This window comes from Lipophrys pholis, assembly GCF_963383615.2.
Source record: "Lipophrys pholis genome assembly, chromosome: 14".
Taxonomy (NCBI): domain Eukaryota; kingdom Metazoa; phylum Chordata; class Actinopteri; order Blenniiformes; family Blenniidae; genus Lipophrys; species Lipophrys pholis.
This window is the reverse complement of record NC_137633.1, coordinates 11,478,066-11,501,822: the sequence shown is the minus strand read 5'-3', so window position 1 is coordinate 11,501,822 and position 23,757 is coordinate 11,478,066. Positions and strand designations below refer to the sequence as shown.

At 41.0% G+C, this 23,757-nt stretch overlaps 1 protein-coding gene across 1 annotated transcript in view; it reads left to right on the top strand.

Moving 5' to 3' along the window:
* The first annotated feature begins 205 nt into the window (after positions 1-205).
* The window catches only part of pld1a (phospholipase D1a), a 34,323-nt gene continuing 10,771 nt past the window's right edge, over positions 206-23,757 (top strand). Inside the window, exons 1-14 of the mRNA XM_080480761.1 lie at positions 206-445; positions 10,972-11,187; positions 13,217-13,386; positions 13,900-14,042; positions 15,193-15,304; positions 15,581-15,646; positions 16,695-16,753; positions 16,952-17,044; positions 18,162-18,314; positions 18,913-19,062; positions 19,936-20,019; positions 21,975-22,056; positions 22,951-23,061; positions 23,246-23,431. Of these exons, the coding sequence (XP_080336887.1) occupies positions 11,004-11,187; positions 13,217-13,386; positions 13,900-14,042; positions 15,193-15,304; positions 15,581-15,646; positions 16,695-16,753; positions 16,952-17,044; positions 18,162-18,314; positions 18,913-19,062; positions 19,936-20,019; positions 21,975-22,056; positions 22,951-23,061; positions 23,246-23,431 (1,593 nt within the window). The 5' untranslated portion in view covers positions 206-445; positions 10,972-11,003. The remainder of the gene's footprint in view (positions 446-10,971; positions 11,188-13,216; positions 13,387-13,899; positions 14,043-15,192; positions 15,305-15,580; positions 15,647-16,694; positions 16,754-16,951; positions 17,045-18,161; positions 18,315-18,912; positions 19,063-19,935; positions 20,020-21,974; positions 22,057-22,950; positions 23,062-23,245; positions 23,432-23,757) is intronic.

Below are 23,757 nucleotides of genomic sequence, written 5' to 3'. Positions count from 1 at the left end.
CACAGAGGGACAGGCAAACACATAACATCAAGCAATAGAAAAAGAGAGAGTGGCAGTGTGAAATGATGAGATAATAGGCTGGAGCAGTGTCAGTATGCTCTCTCCAGAGGACTCCTCCTACTCCACCAGAAATCCACCACTTTTTTGCTATCCAATGAGACGAGCTCGAGGGAGGAATCTCTCCCCTCTATTGGCCTGGAGTTTCACAGACCCCTCCCTTGCTGAGGAGTTGGAGAGAGTTCACAGTTAGTTTTTCTCAGCTACACTTAACTGAGTGGCTGAACAGAAGGAGCACACAGACAGACGGTCTGCTGCCGCTTGCGCCGTTCTTTTGTCCGTTGAGGTGCCGGGTGTGAGTGTCTTAGCTCTGCCGTTCATTCAGTGAAGTCAAGTGGACTGATCAGACTAAGGCAACATGTGGACTACACGTCCACTCAAAGAGCAGGTTGGTAACGTCTCCCTCTCCCTCTATGTGTCAATGTCTGCTCGGTTCTATTTGTGTCCATAGGCATCTGTGTCTCTGTGTCACTCCTTGGTTTTGGATCAACGGTGGGATCATGTAGAAGCAATGTAAAGCCTGCCACTGCTCCTATATGCGAGATCAGTTTTTACCTCTTTTGCCATGCAGTTAAACAAGGCAGCTTGGAGCTGCGTTTTATTTATTTATTTTTTAGATACATGTTTGGGAATTGTAAAGCTTCTCAACTGTGTTGTCAGTTGGGTGTCGAGGAGAGAAGAATGGTAAGGATGTATTTGATCAGCAGTAGAGAGTTGTTTACTTTTTTAATAACAAAAAAAGTATGCGAGTACATGGGTACTGTTGCATAAGCTTGCACAGGTGTGTGTGTGTATGTGTGTGTGCGCGCTGTTTCTTTCTCGTGTGAAAATTGGTTTCTATAGCTGGAATGTCATGCCAAGATACTTTTCTCCACTGTTCTCCTTTACAAAACAAAGCCAGCCCCCTCCCATGACTCTGCCCTCCTCTGTGTTGTCTTTTAGAACTGATACCCCTGATACTGACCTCTGGCATTCAGGAGTCTTTTGCACAGGCTGTCAAAGAGGCTTGACCTTAATACTTTTCTGCTGTTGCATTCTTGTACAGTAAACTTTCACTACGTGCATGTGCGTTTGAGTGAATCAGCCTGGTTCACGTGAACGTTTCATCAGTTAATCACCACGTATTGTATTTCAATCATTAAAGTAAACAGAGATGGGGGTCTGTGGTCCACTGGTTGATCTTTTCAAGTTTCATCTTCTGCATCCCCTCAGACATTTGCAAGGATATGAAACATTTTCAGTAAAGCGGGCTGGTTTAGCCTCGTAAATGTTTTCCAGATGTGCACTGCTGGCTTGTACTCTCCCTCCAGAGTTAACCCGCATCACAGTTTCCAAACACTGTCTGAATTAAACGCTTGGTATTGGGTTAACAAAAAGCTGATTGTGCAGCTTTTATTGTTGTGGTACGTAGAAGTGTTTTTGGATCCTTTTCTGTTTTGCCACCCGTTTTCCAGCTCAGATGCTCTGGAGCCGAGTCCAGCTGGTTATGGGCGAAGTCAGGATACCCACCCCCCCCCACCCCCCACCCCCACCCCAGGGATAGGTCGCCGGTCCATCACAGGGCGCTGTGCCAAGCAGGACAGATATTTCAGAAAGTACAACACATCCAACACACCTGCAGTCTGTACAGCATATCTTGGCTGTGTATCTAAATTGTTGTTACGTTTGGATGTCATGATTTGGTCCCACGAAATATAAATCCACCGCCTCTTGTTGTTTGCTTTGTAATTTGGGTGAACCCACGCTTGAAGTTAGGAGCATAAACATCCCCTATACTCGCTTTCTTGAGTCCTGTAATCATGAGTCACTGCAGTGGGGTGGACACCAGTTACAGTTTGGTAATTTCCATGCTCAGGCTTTGGCTGCCTCGGTCTGAGCCGAGTCAGGCTTTGGCTGAAACACAGAGAAGGAGCAGTTCCCTCCCGGTTCGTCTCAGTACAATGATGCCTTGTGTTACCACCAGCCGAACGGCACTCTGGTGATGATGACGATTGCTTTCTCTCGCAATTACTCTCTCGCTCTCTCTGTTTTTGTGGCATCTACTGTATGTCTTGCATTCTCTGCCTCTCTGACCATCCCTATCCCCCTATCCATGGTGTGAAGGATTAGATAATAGGCAGCTTTAGTGTGGGCAGAGAAAAAAGTGTCACAGACCTCTCTCTCTCTCTCTCTCTCTCTCTCTCTCTCTCTCTCTCTCTCTCTCTCTCTCTCTCTCTCTCTCTCTCTCTCTCTGCCTTTGTACCATCTGTGCCACGAGGAGCTTGGCACCATGCAATCTATAAATGCCAAGCTAGATTTACATTATCTTTGTTGTATAGTACTTACTGTATGTGTGAGTCTTACTCTCTATTGTTAACATGTCTCAGCTGCATCTTTGAAATGGTCAAAGTCGTTCCCGATAATTCATTGCGTTTTGTAAACGGTAAATTTGTTTTCACAAATCCAGAAATGGCAAATGTGGATATATTCCACAAGTTACCTAGTTCTCCTCACACTCGGTGGTAATCAGTGGCGGCTGCTTCGCCGCTGTTGACAAAGTTGCCAAAGATTTGACACTTTCAAGCATGTTTTGCAAGGCAAACCGGTGTGGAGCAATAACATGAGTTCTGATTGCTATTTAAGAATTACCGACGTACAGATTCCTACTGTTGGAGAGAATTATGACAAATGTCATAGTTGGACCGATGCTGACCTGACTATTAAACTGAATTGATGATAAAGAATATGGCTCAGATATGATGAGGAGTTATGACAATTTAACTTATAAATAGACCGTTGAGAAAGTCGTCATTAATCACATCCATTCAAATGAAACATGCAACCTAAAATTACACAACTTTGGGATGAAATATACTTTTTCCTCACGTCTTCCAGAACCGGCATTTTCTCGGTTTTCCGGTCCAACTCGCCCCTTTTCCAGACCCCCACACAAATCAACCACAACATTCTAACTTCCAACAGGCGATGTGAAAAACCAATGATCTTTTATCATTGCACATTTTAGTAGGCAGGCTTTGTTAGTCAAGTGATTATCTTCACTCGAACTTCGAAGCAGGAAATATCGAAAACCGTAGGGATTTGAGTTTGACAATGGTCGAATGGGGATGGGTAGACAACCAATTCAGACTATACAGTGAGTCATATTGTGTTGGTTATGGGGTTGCATTGTTGTGTATGTGTCCAAGCTGGTCACAGTGTTCAGGCTGATGTTTAATGTAATAACACCGTGAACTTGGATCTGCATGTAATTCAGTGGACTTATGAAAAAGAAAAAAAAATCTTAAATGCATGCATTTTTTTTATTTTTTTTATTTACCTCCTAATTTGTTTTATAAGAAATGTCTAAAATTACTGCAACAGGAAGATGATAGTGATTTCATACTTTTGTTAAAACATGAGATGAATTTGCAAAATGACCTTTTTGTCACACGAATCCCCTTAAATGAGAAAATGTAACCTCAGTGGCTTGCGGAAGAAAAAAAAACAACCCAGAATGATTTCTTCAAACTATTTGAGCTTGAAACATTTTCTACACCGCTCTCGAACATGCATCTAGTATTTGGTTTGGAAATTCACGCTGTGAACAGCCCAGTTCCCACTGCATGATGAGTTCCCACCTTTAAGAACAAAGTCACTTGCGAAGAGAGCGAGAACCTTTGTTTCCAGATCAGCTCAGATTTCTCACAATTCACCAGGTTGGTGCCTTCCATTGTGCACAGACAGATTTCTGCCCTTTTGGAACGTTGTTCACCAGTGCAGTCTGAAGCACCGCTCATCGTTCCTTTGACTAAGTAAATGCCAAAAAGTAGCCTGCCGTTCAAGGAATAAAGAAAACACTGAAAGAACGTTTTAGTTGTAACAGTGAGTGATTTGAAACAGGCGAGATCACAGCGTGTACGACTGTGTCACTTTAAAACCGAATAGAAATATCTTCCCACACTTAGAAAAACTCCAGCAGCGTGTCAAAGTTTTGGCAGAAAATTATATAACTTTGTGGCCAAAGTTGATTAGAACAGGAAATGGGAACATATCCGATCTAAAATCCTGCTTTTGGAACACACACACCCACACACACCCACACACCCACACACCCACACACATTTTTTGAATGGTTCGAAAGATAAACAGTCCATTGAGTAAAATATTGATCCTGAATTAACTTTGTGTAACCTAGATTGAATTATACATCGGTTAATAAATCTTTATTGTCGCGAATGATTCACAGCGGCTTTGTTGGATATTAGTCAGAAAGAAGCCCACACAGGTCGGAGTAATCATTGATAGTGATTCCTTTCTAACAAGTGACACAGAGATCTTTGTGTTCAGTAAATTGATTTACATTCTGTATGTTAATGGAACAAACTTTGGTAAATACACTGAAAACAGACCACTGTTATCTCTACTTATTAAACATAAAAGTACTGCCAGGAAGCAGTAAGCGTAATTTAGCAAAAGAAAAAAGAAGCAAAAAGCTGGATATTATTAAACAGCAACCCCAGTTACATTTCAGTTTGTGAAAACTCTATCAAAGTGTAAATGCCTGCCAATGAGGGGTTTGAATTTTACACTGTTATCATATAGCACATATACTGTACGTCTTATATTATCGGCACACCTGTCCTTATTAACGAAGAAATTAGTGGCTGGAGCAAAAATCCTCTATTCTTTTCCTCTATGTTTGACCTGTCCGTTGTCCATGACTTCAGTGCTCTGCAGGACTTTTCCAGATGATCTGAGGTCGGACAGGCCGTCGGAGCACATTCAGTGTTAAAATACGGCACTGCAGACAAAGCAAGCCGCTCCCCTTAAGGGTAGTAAACAGCAGCCAGAGAGATTTTTCACAGCCTGGCTGCTGAAAAATCTATACCTCTATCCCAAAAGCTGCTACTAAATTTAGTTTTTTTGTGACATCCCAAGTAATGGATTTGATCTCAGCATGACAAGGGTGGCAATGTGCTTTTAATGGCCCAGAAGTGCAGAGTGAGACACTGTCGAGACACTACGCTGAAAAGATTGATGAGTACTCACTTTACTTTTCTGTGAAAGGTGTGAGTTTTTGGGGGCCCTCTCTGACACTCTCCGCTGAATCGTCACAGTTCCTCTCCCACTAATTGACATTTAAGAGGGATGCTAGCACATGAGGGGAGAGGAGGACGCTGCGCCGGCTGATATTTATAAGCAGCTCGTCGTTCGAATTATCGCCATGACAACTGGACAGGAAGCAGGAAGTAGGCAGCCTTCCATTAGAATGGAGCCGAGAGATAACGCTCGCTCAGGTTTCACGCTGTCAACACAGATGCCATGACGAGCGCTTTTTGTGCACGTCAGTGTGCGTGCATATGTTTGACGTCTGACTTCTATGCATACGCAGACACTGAAACTGCTCTTAGCATTCCAGGTCCCTTTGCAGTTAACCTCTCGGAGGGTCGAGCCTGTCAGGGTCGTGGGTATTCTCGGAGCAGGGAAATATCTGCACAGTAATAAATTCTTTCACTGGAGTTACACCCACTTCACACAAAGACCCAACAGTGCCTCGTCAAACCTCGGAGAGTAAATGTTTTATGAAATTCAAACTAAATATTACCAATCCAACATTTTAATTTAATATTTAACTACAAGTAAAACAAGGACATCGTACCAGATGTTAAATTAAGGGGCTAGAAGAAGTTGATGAATGTCTTTTTTGGCTGCTCTCCACACTCTATTCGTAATCCGTAGGTCAGATTTGGCACAATGTGTCATGCCGGATCCCCTTCCCCTCAGTGAGGTTTGAACCCTGACCTTTCAGACACAGGATTGTTGCTCTAGGCCGCCACTGCCGATGAAGCTCAAAAACTTCCACATCTATTAAAATATCTCACAAGCAACTGGTCAGTGGCATTATTCGGTATAAAGAGCAGATGAAAGCGGCACAGAAGGATGAATGAAAAGACATCCAACGCTCTCTGAAATCCTTCAAAATCAAATATAAGTTTATGTATAATGGATGCATTTGAAACAATACGATTATACCGGGGAAATATCAGTACGCCAAGATATAGCTTGAAAGCGACACGTTAATGTTGAATGTCTTTGAAACGTTCTGCTGTTGTCCCTGTAGTAAAACAGACTCAGATATGTTGTGGAAATCACTGACAGGATTGTCTGCAAACATGGTTAGTGGTGTGTGAGCATGCAAACAGGCAGGAGCATGAGCAGAAAGTAAGAAGAAACGAGGCGCTGTCTTCTTCTCTTGGCCTCAGTTTCTGAAGATCAAAGTTCCCGGTAAAGAGTTTTGAAGACTTCTGACAGTTCAAAGCTCAACAACATTCATGATGAAGGTTTAGAGATTGGATAAGTACACACTTTATAGCTGCACATGTTTTGAAGCCTTCTGAATTTTTACCTTTCGCACGGTATCCCTCGTTTAGAGCACCAAAAACAAAGTAAATATCAAACCAATTTCCTTTCTCTCCTACATAGCTTAATTGTTAAACTGCACTCGTGTTGATGTGACCTCTAGTCTGCCTGCAGTTCAGATCTGTCACTAGGTAAAAACCAAACAAGGAAAGTCGTGTGAATTATCACGTAATCATGCAAAATTCAATTTCACAGCCAAAAGTAGAGAAAATAAAAAGACACAACAATCTGTACTTGATTTAAGTGTCACTGGCAGTCAGGAAGCATGCCATTAACAGAAAGTGGTAGTGACAGGACTCCTCTTCAGTACAAGAATGGATGGACATAGTAGAAGAAATAGATGTGATGGATGAACTGACTCACAATTGTGGCGAACAAGAAGCCCAATATAAACCGAAAAAAAATGGACAACGTCCAAATCTGAGACTGAAGAACAAGAAGACTGTCTCTGTTGTTAGAGATGTGTGAATGATGACTGCTGATCTTTTGTTTTGAACAGTTTTATGTGAATGAAAAGAATACAATAAAATAAAAGTGACAGAAAAGTACACTTTAACTTAGTTTGCAAAAATGTACATAACGCAGCTAAAAGACGAGCTGATCACAATGCATGTTGTCTCTGCACTATTTTCAACTCAATGTACAGCAGAATACTTTGCCTATAACTCAATCTGTACGTGTACATTTTACACATTGTCCCGGCTATTTGTTGATTTGACCAGTTAAAAACTGCACGATGCTGCAGAGATAAAACTATAGTTAGGATGCTTTGCTAATGATCATGGAAACTTTCTTGTCTTCATTCATTGTGTTTCTAATTTTGCATGCAGACATTGACCTGAACAGCTATTAAACTTACATTAGATAGAAACAATGACTGCATTGAATGAGGGAGGATCAAATGTTGTTCAAGCACAGATCAGCAGACATGCAGCAGACACTCGGTGGCTGCAGTGTGTGACTGCCTGGGACTCTATGGACTCTCCTGAGCAAGTTTGGTCTTGTTCGGTGGGGGAATGTTTACTGTTGGGCTCTTATCTGTGCTTGCTCGTGTTATTGACTTATTATGGACGTTTTTGTGCTCAATCCAAACAGAAGATTCAGCACCCTGCATTTAACTAGGACATTTCATCTGTGTTTGAATGGAATAGAATTGAATACAATAGATGGGATGGTAGTGGTGTAGTGGTTAGCATTTATGGCTCACAGTGAGAAAACCCCTGGTTCCAATTTGGGTTTGAGAGCCTCTCTGTGCAGAGTTTGCTTGTTCTCCTTGTATTTGTGTTGGCCTTCTTCGGGTACGCCAGTTTCCTCCACAGTCCAAAAACACTTTGACTACCTCTGTACAGTAAGTATGTGAAGATGTTGAGTTTTGTCTGTAGATATGACCTTGGATAGAGAATAGAATAGGGTTTGTTGCCATTTACGCCAAAGGACTTGTTTGCACTCAAGTTATGACACCTTAAAGTCTCATGGTGAGACACATGCTTTATTTTATTTTATTTTATTTTATTTTATTTCATTTTATTTTATTTTATTTTATTCAGTATGCATTCATGCTTTTTGGACGTTGTCAGCTTTAATCCTCCTCGTCACAGCAGTCTTGAGAAACAGTCTTTATTCCAATTGCTTCCAGCTTGACTTGTCCCAGAGAAAACCATCTGTAAATCGGATGAATCACTCAAATACTGTTTTCCAGGGTTGGTAATTCTAAAAACTAAGAAGAATAGAGACATTTCCCTGTTTCTCCGAAAGAGCACCCAAATAGAGACCTACTGTTTATTTTCAGAATGATGACAGATGTTTACACAGTCAGGCAAGTTCTCTTCATTTTTTTAAAAAATATGTTTGCTATCTTTTGGGACACTGTGAACTGGGAATAGATAGCATTAGGCATCTGCTCTCTGCTTGTAAACACACAAATCACGTTAAACCGTTTTCCTCCCCAGAAATAATCTTTTTCAGCCAAAGGGATTTGTGTGTATGCCCTGGTGTAAAAAAAAAAAATAAATAACAACTTCTTAGAAACAAATCGGAGGCCAGCATTTTTTCATGTGAAACACGCGGATTTAAAAGTAATGAACAATACAGCAGGCAACATTTTCTTTCACAAGGAACGATAAGGTACTCAAGGTAACAGCGCGGTGAAATTATCCGTACTGACGTTCAGCAACAACGGAGGGCAGAGAAATGTAGAAAATTCCAGTCATTCTTGAACAAAATCTCTTTGAGAGTCTTTCTGCTGAATCACCTCCCCCCTTTCGTTCCTCACCTCTCCTTCTGAGTTCCTCTCCTTCTTTCTTATTTATAAGAGAGTCTTATAAATGGGCCACATGCATGGGCAGTCTTGAGTGACTAAGCATTCAGCTGGACTAGTGCACGAGCGAAGGCATTTCTCTCTGTTCTTTTTTTCGTGACTGCCTCCCGTGTCAATATTGCAAGGTCATGCCCATTCAAAGACTCTTCTAACTGAAAATGCCGGTGGAGCATGAATATAAGCAAACACAAGGGAAGTGGCTTTTACAACTGGTCTAACAGGTTTGTGTGTTAAATTGTTTATTATATAAAATTGAAAATGAGCTCCTACTGGGGTCATAGTTAACCTGAAAATGAGAAGGAAAAGCATGTTTGTTTTTTAACCATATGTCTTTAATCATAGCAAACACATACTGAACATTAAACAATGTACAGTACATTTCTGCAACTATTCAAAAAGATAAGTACAAGATTTAGTGAAAGATCAGAAGGTCAACCTGGAACTGGTCAGAGAGGTGAAATGAAGCAACCCCAGGAAGACATTTAGAAACAGTCGGTGACATTTTTAAAAGGAATGAACGGGAGTGACGTGCTCCAACTGACACTTTGTAGTTAAATGAGTAACTGTGTGGGAGAGCCTTGACAATAAACTAAAAGCAGCGCCGAACTAACTCTGGGAATTGAGCAGGCCTGATCCAGACTCAGTCTGAATGATTCAGAAATTACTAGAAAATTCGAAATGTACACTGGCCTTGAATCATTCTTGGACTGTCAGTCAGTTGTTGATGGGAAGTGCAAAACCCTAAGGGCTGCGCTTAATGTGCTCAGTGTCTGAAGTCTTGAGCAGCAACTTTCTGAATCAGCCACTAATGTCTGATTTTTTTTTTTTTTAGTAAAGACAGCTATAGCGGTACAGTCTCATTCATTCATTCATTCATTTTCTTCCGATGTTTGTTATTGTTTTATAATGGCCGGTCAGATTTGGGTCAGAGTCCATTCCCAGACCAGGTTTTCTCTCCTTTCGATCCATTTTAAGCTCAGAAGTTAATGGTGAGCTCTAACTTCTAATGTTTACTTGGTAGCTTTGAAGACTTCTACTTCAGTTTCACCTTTGCTAAGTCCAAAGGCTGTTTAATACACTCACTCAGTCTTTACAGATTGTATCCTCCTCAATCAAGTTGAAGTCTGGTTTACTTTCTCTTCAACGTAAGCATGTTTGTATACTTTCTGTCACACAGAAATGTTCACAGCTTTCTAAGGTAGAGTATCACAACTCACTTTAAGACTCACCCATCTACTGTCCCAGTTTCAATTGACTTTAGATGAGTCATTATATTTCATCTTTTTTTTTTTTTCTTTTTTTTTAATGATCAAAGTACATGAGTCCTCACCAACATGACTGGACAGGGTGGAGGCGATCAGCTGAGTTGTTAATGTCATCTGTTTCGTCTGTAATGACGACTGAACTCCAGCCAAGACAGGTCTGCGTTCACACGTAATAATGACTAACTAAAGCATTAATGTGGCTTTGCTTTCTTAAACCCTTTCTGTACTGCAATTCCGTTAGTTAGGGTGTGGTTAGCAGTAACGAATGTTAATGCTGCTACTGCTATTGGAAGTGTTACTCCTGCTCATACTCCCTGTGAGAGTAAGCAAGAAAAGCTCACGGGAAGAAACAACCTGACTGATTCAAAATCAGAGATCACTCAATACATGCCTTGACTAGTTTGATTAGAGAAGATTAACTTAAGCAAACAAGAGGAATAAACACTTGATAATTTGACGCAACAGGTTGCAGCTCCGTAGCCAGAGATACTTGAAGAAATGTTTGCATCTTAGGCATTTAGGATTCAACTATCTCGTGCTGAACAATCAGGCTCGTGTAGGTTTATCAGGGAGCATTAAATATGTCCCGAATAATGATCAGAATAGAATAGAATACATTAGAACAGTCATTGTTTTAAGAGGGTTTTCCGCGACCAATCAGTATTAGATCAACCTGTATGTTGTTTTGTGATAGCAGCACACATAGGATATACGGTATACGTACATTTTTGAATATGTGTGTAAGTGTATGCATGTTTGTGCTCCTCGTCTAACTTCTATTATAGAGCAGCAGAGGCACAGCAGGACCTCTGACAGGTTAATGCTGAAATGTGTGTGGGAGTGAAACACCCACTCAGGAAACAGTCAATTATTCCTGGGGTCTGGTGACAGGAGGGTGACTTTTAAAATCATCGCCTCTTTTTCTCGTCTAAGGTGCGCCCTGCTCTGGGGTCTGGCTGCTAAGCATGCTGGGTAAGGCTCAACCGACCACCAGCAACCTCAACCTGGTGAACTCTGAAGCCCCGGGAGCCACACCAGACACAGACGTGCACAGCGGCATCGATATGGCCGACCTTGTGGAGAGCCTGGATGCCAGGGAGCTGGACATGGAGGAGGGAGAAGAGATCGATGATGATGGGAACTACTTGGGTACGTGTGAATGTTTTTATTGTCTGTCTTCTTAAAAACAACAAATTACACCCTAAAATAAAAAAAACGATATTTCTATGTGTCACGGTATAAAGCAAATGTATTATAATTAAACTGGATTTCAACCATAGGAACCTTTCCTAAGTTCCAGGAACCGTCACAGGAACTTTTTGTGCTTTTTTACTGCTGAAATCAGGTTCGGAATGTAGCGTTTTTATTTTGAAGTCCCTGGTTTAGGTTAGTACTTTTGAAACGTTCTAAAGCTTCGGGGTTTGCCGTCCGCAATGCTGAATATGAAGGCCGCACAGTTTGCCACAAATGAATCGATATTGTATCTATGCTTGTGCTCTGCAAAAACAAAATGACTGGATTTTAAAACTGATTATTGTAATAAAATCACAAAAAAAAAAAAGAAATGGACAATGACCTATTAGCCACAGGGCACAGGTCAGAAGCACAAAAAGAAAGGAAAAGCTCCCAAAACAAACTGCTAGTGGTGTGTGTTACTTCAAGTTTTGGTATCGATCTGATACCAAACTTATACCGGTACCAATACTGATATCGATCAATTTCAACCCCAACTTTTAGCATCAACATTATCAGTATTTGTATCAATCTGTCTGCTTTGCTTTTGAAACGCTGCTGGTAGAAGCTGCAGATGCACAAATGATAGGAAAAAAAAACCATACACCCCCCCCCCCCCCCCCCCCCAAAAAAACCAAACAAAAAAAACACAGGGCCCAGTCCCAGCTGTCGTAAGTTATGGCCAAGAAAAGAGGAGTGTGATTTGGAAGAACAAATCCCAAAGCAAAAAGATGTTACCATCATATACTGAAGTGTATTTATCGCATCCCATTTATTCTTATTGTCTATCACATGTTCACTTTCTATCGCGCAGTACTATTATACACATGATTGCATTAATTATTCCTGTATCGTATTTCATCCATTATATTTCAAAAACTGCAGCTGTGCACAGATGTTTTTTTTTTTTTTCTCCTTATTCATCCGCTTTGCTCAGAGGGCTCATCTCTTTTACACTGTTGGTAGAATGAGCTTTTTTACAGTGCAATAAAACACCATCAAAAACAGCACAAATTCACCCTCCGCCATGTTTACACTCCATTAAACGTGGATGACGGCCTCTTCCTTTGCTTTTCTGGTGTGGCTGCTGTTGTATGACTTTGGTCTTCTTCTTATCTGTCCCAGACTGGAGGTGTAGTTAATTTGCATTTATTGTTTTTGCTGCATTATCTGACTACAACCATTACAAACCCGAGTCGTCAGACAGCGGTGGAAATAGACAACAATTGGCACAGGAAGGTTTTTCAGTTCCTTGAAAAGGTTTTCCAACTCTTGTGCATTAATACTGAAACTCACATCACAGCCACATATTTTCATATCTTTTGAATGAATAGTTTATTTTTGTTTGAAATTATGCAACACCTATAAGTTGCATCCATTTGTGTGATGAGCAGCAGAGCTGAACATGTCAGTTTCGCCAATGAATGATATGCAAAGACTTCTCTGTCAATGCCAATTATTCTTCTGATGTATCTTCACATCTCTGGTATGTGGTTCTTCCACATCTTATCAAGTTTGTTTTATGCTCGGCTCTTTTGCTCATCACACAACTTCATGTTCACTTCACCGATGAGAAGATGAGAAAATATTCTACGAAATATCAGTTTCAAACTCCACTCACTTCATTTTTTCACGACTTTCTCAAAAATGAGAAGGAACAAAGGATGCTTGGAACCCTTCTGTCTTAAGAAGAATTTCTACTGGAAACGTTGAGCTTTCACGCTGCTTTGGAGAGACGAGGGCAGATTTTTCGACCTCACAAACTACTGAGAGAAAAGTCGGAAGACATTTGCCCTAACTCGGCAAACTCTCAAACACAAACCTCTTGAACAAAGGCCCAGCTTCCAGTGATGCAGCCTACTCGCTCCTAAGCAGCCTGAGAACCTCCTACATGCACAAACGGAAAGCAAAGTAAACTAACCATCCGCCTCGGTCTCTGTCCCAGGAGACTGCCGTATCCCGTTTTCAGCGGTGTATGCCACGGTGGGCTTTAAGGAGGCCAACGCCAAGGTCTACCTCCCCACTGTGCCCATTACTGCCCGCATCCTGGAGGTGGAGAGGTTCACCACCGCACAGGACCGCTTCAATGTGTCGCACCACAGGAGCGTCAACAAGGTACACGCACCGACGCTAAAATGGCCCTAAATCGTGCACCTTTGTGTGTCTATTACAGTATTTATAAAGCATTGTTTTATATTTACAATCTCTTGTTTTTGTGGTTAAATGCAATGTGTTAAACGCAGCGACCATATCTGGCCTCCTCTTGCATTTCTTACCGTTTCTTTCAAATTTATCATTAGAAACTGAGGAAAATGGGAGGCTTAATGATTAAACAGCTATGTGCTAAACATTGAGTAAAGTGCTGCTGTGCAAAGAGCAAAACGTCTCCTCCCCCCCAGTCGGTGCACCTGATTGATGCATTTAACGTATAAAAATATGAGGAGAAAAGCATGTTTGAGTTAAGCGTATTTCATTTTGTATAAATGATCCACATTAAAACACCTGTAACTAGGGATTTGGAGTATATTTTAATAGGTTTCCCTAAAGTGTTAATATATATATCTTAGTTTTTGCTGACTAAAACTACCTTGAGAGATTCTAACTGTGCGTGTGTCTGTGTGTGTTTAGTCGATGCCAGCAGTCTTTAAGATTGAGTTGAAGCATGGAGAATTCACTTGGGTGGTCAAGAAGAAGGAGAAACATTTCATGGAGCTGCACAGGGAGCTGAGGACGTACAAGACCTTCATGAGGATACCGCTGCCATCACGCAGGTTGGCGCCGACGCGGGAACGCATAGATTCCCCGTCTTACACGGACACGCACGCGTACAAACACAAGCGTCCATGAACAAACAACAGGGAAGTTGCACTGTTGTGTTGACTTTACAATGCTTTGCTGAAGCGTTACTTTAAAATCCAGCGCTGCCAACTCTGAAGCTTAAGATTTCTACATTTGAATCACACTGCCACGCCTAATATGTATTTTCTCACATAAAGCTGCAGCCGTCAGTTGAAAGATAAACTTCCTTTGTCTGAAATTAAAAGATGTTTTGATGCTTTTTTCTTTTTTTTTTTTTACTACTGATCACCGTCCATATTGCCTTCTATCATCACAGCCTATTTTATGGATTTTATTGTTACTTTTTCTTACAAAACTGTTTCAAGGTAAACAATGAGACATTTTAAAGGAATCTGCTACTCTTGTAAATGAGTATAATCCATTTACACCTAAAAGTAAACGTGGGCCAATGTATCATGACTTTTAACTATACACCAAACAATGCGATTGTTTCTGCTTGCTACTGATAGATTTCACAACAAATGTACATTTCCCTGGTGTGTAAAATACCATGATTAATGTCGCTCCGTATTCTTTTGTTTCCCATTTCTTAATCTTTCCTTGTTGTTTTCCTGTTTCGTTCTCGCTCTCTTCCTGCGTCCGTCTCGCTCGCTCTCTGTGTGTACACTGTGTACACAGTGGAAAGCTGTAATTGAATTTTAATAGGATTTTAGTGTCTTTCTGTCTGTCTCTTTGTGTTGATTTAATTTTAGCCGTTAGCTGTTGACAAAGTTGTTGCTTTGAGCAACAATTCTAGTTTTATATTAAATGTGCAATTGCGCAGTAATATATAATGGCTTTGACATTTTCGGATGAATATCAATTTGTTCACACTGCATTCCTGGTCGCTGTGAGTCAAACTGCCATTCATTTATTCAGGCGAAACACATTTGCTTATCTCAACATCTGTTCAGAGGAAAGGACACAATTTCCCGAGCAGCCATTTGGAATGTTTTGTGGTTGTTATAGCTCAGGGCCATGACTGAACCTTGAACTCTGAGGAAAATGATGTCCTCACATACAAAACTAATGTACACTTGTCATTAGTGGTATTATTCCCTCCCTTTCTCTCTGTTTTGTCAGTCACACGGTGCGGAGAAGGACGGTGAGGAAGAGCGAGGTGAGGGAGATGCCCTCACTGCCCCGGGGTGGAGGTGACGAGCTGGTGCGGGACGAGCAGGTGTCCAGCAGGAGGGTACGTGGCAGGATCGTGTTTCGGAGACGCTGCTGCTTGATTTCCCGGTCGGAAAATTAACTTTATTCCGAGGAGCTCTCTTGGCACTCACTTGTTGCCATGGCATTTGCCTCCTTGCCAACGCTTCTATCCTCTAAAAGCCTCTGTGTGTGCGTGCGCCTGTACGTGTGCGCATGTGGATGCACACACAGTGATCATTTGCATGGATTTTGTCATTAAAATACTGACAGTGGCCAAATATAGGGTGTGTGTGTGTGTGTGTGTGTGTTCCTACAGAGACAGTTAGAGGACTATTTGAACAAGCTGCTGAGGATGGCCATGTACCGCAAATATCACCACACTGTGAGTAACCATACTAAGCACCCGCAAGCCATGACACTCACACAGAAAACCCCTATCAAGTTAACTTAAAGGTAACCTGAATATGGAAGTTCAATTTCATACAATTCACATATGCCAGAGATGTCACGTTGCTAAAACAATGAGTGGTAATCTGTTTACCCATAGCACTCGTTCTGCTTTCAGTTGACACACGCAAGGAATATAAACATAACATTGTGCTTCATTAGACTGCTCCCATGAGCAAGGCCTCATGTCTGTTGAAATAAGAAACTGCCTTGATTTACTAGATGTCAGAGTGTGATTTGTGAGATGGGGACATTAAGAACGTTAAGCCGTAAAATTAGTAATGACAAAAGCTGTGCCAAAGCCGGAACAGCAACAAGTGAGACAGTCGACTTATGTAGCACACGTCCGTAAATTATATATACTGTAATTTGAAATTCATATAGTAAGTTCAACATGGAACTACAAACTCCTGCTTGTGTGAGAACAGGCATGTGCAGCATCAACTGCATGAGTTTGATGCTCAATATGTAGAGCACTGCTTTACTCAAATTTTCAATGTGTTTTATATGCTCGGTTAGAAAAGTAGCATTGATCACTACGAGGACGTGATGGATTTGTCCCCACCATTAGTATAAAGATTAGAGCAGGAGGGGCATACGCACCATCTTCTTGCACCCCGTTTCTGCTTTATTTGTTGCATTTCAGCATCAAAGCGTCTCTATTGGAATCAAAAGAGCCTTTACCTCCTATCACAACACCCGCACTGTGTCAAGGTATCATTCCTGTTCTTACCATGGTGAAATAGGCCCTTCAACACATTATTACCTCAGCTCCATACTAATCTGAATACTGCGCTTCGTTTGGACCCTTTTCAAGTTAACATCCGAGGTGACGACAAACGATTTCAAATGAGTCACGTTGCATTCAGTTAACTACTGCTTTCTCACACAGTGATCGTTACAGTGGATTTCACAATTTGCGGCGTGTCTGTACAAGTAACTCGGTGTGAAGCCTCTTGTCGTCTCTTTATGTCTATTCTTAGATGGAGTTTATTGATGTCAGCCAGCTGTCCTTCATTCATGACTTGGGGCCCAAAGGACTGTAAGCGTATTCCCTTTGTTGAATGTCTCGTCTATGTTGTGGATGTATGTTTAGTGGCCTGCTTTTAAAACTCGAATGATGAAGGTATACTCCTGATTGGCTGAATGAACCTAATGTACAACATTTAATAGATGTATTTTCTTGGAATTTGTTAGATTTTGCTTGATTATTGTTTTATTTTATTGTATGAATTTTCAGTGAAGGGATGATCTATAAGCGCTCCGGCGGGCATCGTATCCCGGGAATGAACTGCTGTGGTCAAACTCAAGCCTGCTACCGCTGGTCCAAACGGTGTGTGAATGGAGCGTTTTTTACTTGATCTATCCTCTGATCATTTTATCTCTGTAAATCTAATTTAATTCTCACTCCTACTATTTTCATCATGATCCATGTCACTGGTGCTGACTCTACTACTGTCTTAGTGTATATTGCAGGGTTCTTTTTCTATTTTTCAAACCCCTCTTGTTTACCTAATGACAGAAACACTCTAGATTAGACAAAGCAGTACGGGAGATGAATTGATAGATGTAGAGAAACGTTTTGGTTGGACCATTAGGAACATATAGAAAAGGATTGGATGTGGATTAACCCATTAATGATTGCAATTATTATCAGTCCACACAGACCTATTTAGTTTTAATTGCTGTTAAACTGTCAAAAAGTGTGCGTTGAGTGTATCAGTCTGGTGAATCTCACCTGTGATGCCAATCGGTCATTATCTGCTCCCTGATAGTTTTACAATTTTCTTGTTACCAGTAATAGTGTTGCAGTTATGGTTAAGAGAAGTTCTCATGCAGAAGTAAAAGGGTTACAATATGTACTAATTAAAAAGAACACATTTTTACCTGGCATGAAGAGGAACTCATTGCATTATTTGTAGAAACAGAACAATCTGTTGGCTATTTCTCTGTAAAAAGCACCTAGAAATGATTGTGTTGTATTTAGTGCTATATAAAGAACGTTGAATTGAACTGAATAATGACAGCATCGAAATATCAATATGTATGATACATTTGCTTGTTGTGCAATATATCTGACATATTTGCAGTACAATCTTGAACATGGATGTACCACTGCTACTTGCTCCTCCATCTGTTTGGCTGTTTCTTCCTCTTCCTCGTCTCTCAGCCAAATTATTATGTGAGCAGTTTATGTTGTTATTTTCTAAAGACAACACACACACACACAAAAAGAAAAATCCCACACGTTTGAAACGCTCAGCCCGTCCACCTACATCCCCATGATGATTTTCTTCCCACACCCATTCCTTCAAACAAGAAGCACAAGAAATGGTTCTCAACAATCACTGGAAGGCTTCAAAACTTAAATACATAACATAGACATGCTTTCTTTGGATGAGAATGATAATGACAGCCGTGTGTGTGTGGTGTGTGTGTGCGTTCTGCAGATGGCTCGTGGTAAAGGACTCGTGCTTGCTGTACATGAAGCCGGACACGGGGGCGATCTCCTTCGTCCTGCTGCTGGATAAAGAGTTCAGCATCAAGATGGATTCCAAAGAAACAGAAACCAAACATGGGGTCCGGATCGACAGCCTCTCCAGGTTGTGTGTCTGTGTATTCGTATTTACGTGTGTTTGTGTGTGTGCGTTTTTAACCCATGAAAATAATTTGTAATAATAAAAATCAGCTTCTCAGGGCTTTAATGTCCCATTAAGCAGGTTTCCAGTCATGTCTCACAGCCTCACAAGAAAAAAAGCTCTTCAGAGGGTTTTTTTTTTTTATAGCCCCTTGTCAACAAATATAACATTGTTCCAACAATTTCTTGAAGTCATGTGGATATAACTTCATGCAAATGCCAGTTTTTACATCTAAATAAATAATACTTAATATAATAAGTATATATGTAAGTATATAATATAATATAAAAGCAAAACAGCAGCCGGAGCCTAAAACTGCTATTAGCTTTGTCTATTGCTCAGTAAACTGTTTACTTGTATTCCTTTTCGTTCCAGCGCCTTGAACAGAGGTGATTTGTTTTAGGAATCGTTACAAACCTGCCTTATCAAACCAGAGGAAATGGCAAATTCCTGTTTTGATAAAAGTTGTGAGTTTGTGGGAGCCCTGACGCTCAGCGACATAGCCTTGAAAATGCCCGTGGGTCTGTGTTTGTGTTTGTGTCTGTGTGTATCGTGCTGGCAGGACCCTCGTGTTCAAGTGCAACAGCTACAGAAACGCACGCTGGTGGGGTCAGAGCATCGAGAGCTTCGTGAGGAGTCACGGGAAGGCTTTTCTTCGAGATCACCGCTTTGGATCATTTGCACAAGAACAGGAAAACGTCTCCGCCAAATGGTAAGTGTTCAGGGAGAGGGCACCACGGCAGAACATGTTGGTGTATGTATGGAAAATAAAAGCAAACTGCGGGGAAAGAAAAAAAACCCTGTTTTAAATGGCCACATCTAAGTTGATGTGCCAGACATATTCATTGTCAAACCTGCCCATGTCAGAAGAGTATTTTTTTCACCTTGTGACCTTTCAGCTTTATTCAGAATTACATTGATTACTACCTAAGTAAAGCAAATATTTAGTATATCTCATCTGTCATCTTCTGTTAGTCTTTCACTGGTAACTATGGAAATGTATGGAATGATGAGCTCTCTCTCTCTCTCTCTCTCTCTCTCTCTCTCTCTCTCTCTCTCTCTCTCTCTCTCCCCCCTTGGATGTGCTGCCATTTTTCTTTATTTGCATGTTCTCCCCCTCAGATTCTGTGATATTGAATCATCTGTGTCATAACATCATTACATTGCATTTGTGCTTAATATGAAGCCTGAAGGAAAAACATGTTACAGTTCTGTGAGCCACTGGAACAAAAAAAAAGAAAAAGAAAATGTGTGAACAAACAACCCTGTAATGTCATGATGACACGACGCGTGTAGCCATGAGCGTGTGAAATTCGGTAAAATGGGTCGAAATCCTCCTTCTACATCCTCTCGGTTGCTTTTCTTTTTTTCTCCTGTTCAGATGATGATGATGACTTATTTGTGGTTTTAGTGGCAGTTGTGAGGCAAGCTGTGATCAGACAGTGACTCTTAAAAGACAGATGAACTTGTTATCTGTTGTGTGTGGTCAAAAAGTGCAACAAGGCATTTCTGCTTTAATGTTCAGATCAACACAAACACAAGGGACTGTAGCGTGTCTTTTCACAAGTCGTTTGCTTCTTTGCAGGTACGTGAATGGAAAGACGTACATGGAGGACGTGGCCGACGCTTTGGAGGAAGCCAAAGAGGAAATCTTCATCACTGACTGGTGGTGAGGCTCGCTGTTTTCTAGTTGCGTCGCTGAAGTGAGAGAAGTCAGGACAAAAGCATCATAGTGGTGATAGTCTTTTAGATTCATTGGCTTTTATTCATTTCACTTTGGGCTTTTTGAGCGAACCTGACTCTGAGTTCTTTATGTGTTCACATAAAGGACTTCATATTATTGAGGATGATGTGCAATGCAGGAAAACCTACCTTAATATACCGCCTTAGGGGATTTTTTTTTTTCTAGCCGTGCAAATTGCATAGAAAGTATTAAGATAAATATTTATATAATTCTGCATTATTCACACAGTATCAAGTACAAACACAGTCATATAAAAACGAAAATTTATTGAATCCTACATGAGCGGGTAGAGGCGGTGGCAGAGAGGAGAAACTTCATTTTGCTTGGACGAACCTTTCAGCAGCACCAAACTGCAGATGTTACTGTCATCTGGTAAGAAAGTAGAGATATAAGAGATGAGGATATAGAAAAACAAACAATCAACTTATTGCAGCCTGATGGGAGCAGCAACCTGAGATCAGAAACTTTTAGATCCACAGGCAGAGGAGCCGCTCTCTGTACCTATAGGATAGTAGAGAGAGTTAAATATAGAGTCAGAGTGACTCAACTAAGTTTATGAATGTCCATTCAGTCTCCTGGTCTTTGTGAGGTGTCAGAGCTTTCTAATGTCGAGCTTTAACCCCTAAAATGACTTTTAATTTGGAAATTGTCCATCTATAGTGACCTAATTGTTAGATTAAAGAAAAACTGGAGCTTTTTTTCTCTCAAAAGTTATGAGCCAACTGGAAAAATGTTTGCTTATGATCTGACTTTTGGATAAAAAAGTGAGATTATTTTGGTCAAGAACACAGCCGCATTATTTTTTGAAAGACTATTACTATTTAACAATCTTTCCCATCCTTTTTTTGTTTTTCTTCACATTTTTCCCTGTATTTTCCATTCCATCTTTGGCAGAAGTCTCTTTTTTTTCTTCTAAATTATTCCTCCCTGAAAGTGTTCTGGGGCCCAGGGTGGGAACCACTGCCACATAATACCAAGCAAAGTTGTTTATCGCAGTTGTTATTCGGCAGTGTTCCCTGAAGACAGGGACTATTGTGTACCAGCTAAGACAATCCATTGAATGTTTTCATGGTGGTAGTTTCGTGGTAAATATTCAGGCCATTACTGCGCTGCCAAAAGAATGAGAGCACAGTTTGACACTCAAGTTACCAGTTGCTGCTACCAGTGTCATAGTCGCTGTTACACATGCCAGGGAGCCAGGACATGATAGTGCAGCTAATTACAGCCTCATACTGAGAATAAAAATACATTGAGATAAAGACTCGGCCTCCCTATCTGCTGACACTTCCACTACATGCTCCTTTTTTCGCGTCCCTGTTTCCTTCTAATTGCATATGTTTTTCCTGGTAAAAGCGGCACATGTGTTTTTGTAATGTGTGTTTTCGGGCATTTAATTCAAGTAGCCCAGAACAACAGAAATTATATATTTGTCAAATAAAATCTTTTGTCAAGCAATATTAGAAGATGCAAATCTCAACCAGCTTGACCGCTTTGTAATACACAGAATTGTTTCCATGCCCGCATTTCCCTGAACGTCCACCGCTGTCCTCTGAATATCACAATTTTAATAGGTTTTAATGATATTCAAGTTCATGGTCAGACAGAGTCCAGTGTGCAGCTACTCAATGTGGATGAAATCCCAGTGGTTCAGAGCTGTAATCACTGGGCTTATAGTCTTTACCAATGAGGTGTCAGCCAGTGTAATCTGAGCCAATGGTATTTTAGACATGTCGGCTCAGGATGCCAGTGTCAGTGACTCATGAGGCCTTATCTTTGTGTCATGTCTGTTAGGTGCATTTTTGACTCTTTCACCTTTTGTCACACTCCTTTTGTATTTTTCTGTCTTCACCGGTGCTGGCCTGCCTTCCTCTTTTCACCAGGCTGAGTCCAGAGATTTTCCTAAAGAGACCGGTCGTAGAAGGAAACAGGTGGAGGCTGGACTGTATCCTCAAACGGAAAGCAGTAAGTTGACTTTAAACAGCCCACAGGCCAATTATTTAGTATTGTTGACTATTTCCTCTGTAAAAATAAAAAAAATAATCAAATTTTTTCACCAACTCTGAAATCACATTTAATAGAAATATAACTGACATCGTAACATCAAGCTACTTTTTTTTTTTTTGTGCAAAATACTGCAAATTGTCCACAATCCACATCTTTGAATGTTTTCTTCGACTTCTGTTGCATCCGAAGACACATCAAATGTCTTGCGCACTATGTGGCAAGCATGCTGGAATCCTATCTGTCAGAATTTGTATTTTTGCCAGACAGGATGGCTTTGATGCAAACATTAATTCGTGAGCAATAAGCTTCTATTTCATCACCGATCTCTTGTCTCATGCTTGTGTTGTATTACATTTGCTACTTTTTTAAAATCGAACTCCATTGATAAATTATTTCTCTGCATTCATGTCAACGGAGGGATTTAAACCTGTGAATATCCATTCACAAGTTTGCTTCGTCAATCTGCGGGTGACCACTGCACTCTTTACTCTTTTTAAACCAGGGTAATCCCCAGTGAATAAATTGGAACCAGCAACTGACCACGTTTGACACCGCTGCCTTCGATAGTACAACTCAGGAGTCTGTGACACAGAACAAAACCTGTATGAACCTGTTTAGTATTCATAAACACATGTGACTTATGGTGACCATTTACGTCCACAAGATTTAGAACCTAGGTTGCACCAGAGAAAGAATAACAAATGCCTTGCATGGAGTTTGCGCACCTATTATTCTGCAGAACACAGTGTTTATCGACAGTGTTCAATCCATATTGTTTCTGTCTCACAAAGTGTGTCGTAGACAATGAAATATGTAAACAGTCTTGCGTGTTTAACGTCTGTCTGTCCACAGCAACAGGGCGTACGAATCTTTGTCATGTTGTATAAAGAGGTGGAGCTCGCTCTGGGCATCAACTCTGGCTACAGCAAGAGGACGCTCCTGCATCTGCATCCCAACATCAAGGTGAGTGGAAGGAAGAAGAAATATGGCTTTAATGTCCAGGGGTTGGAAAAAAACAATAAGGGAATCAATGTCAGAGTTACAGCGAGATATCAAATGTCACTATATTTCAGGTTTTAATATCCTATACTGTATCGTGTGCTGTGGTGATCATGGTTAAGTGTTGTTTATCGCGTTTGTCTTCCAGGTGATGCGTCATCCAGACCACGTTTCTTCCTCCGTCTATCTGTGGGCACATCATGAGAAGATCGTCGTCGTTGACCAATCAGTGGCCTTTGTGGGCGGGATCGACCTGGCTTACGGGCGCTGGGACGACCGCGAGCATCGGTTGACGGATGTTGGGAGCGTGACACGCTCTGTGGCCCTGGAGCAGGTGAGACGCACTGAGCGAATTAAAATGTCCCGTCCAAGCTTCGGATTTATGAGCAGAAAAATACGTTTTCCCTGCTCCGGACAAACAGTTCCAATAGGAAAACATGGAGGAGAGGAAATTGAGAGAAGTTCTTCATCACACAACGGTTGCAGGGACAGAATGAAAAGAGACTCGTGCCTCTGTTGACCGTGTTTTAGTAAATACAGAATACAGAGATTGAATACTGTCTCAAAGTCAGCTAATAAGTAAACCTCCTCTTATTCCTAAATGCTACTCAAAAAGTAAGATAAGTTGTGTTTAATGGAATAATTCTTTGTTATAACAAT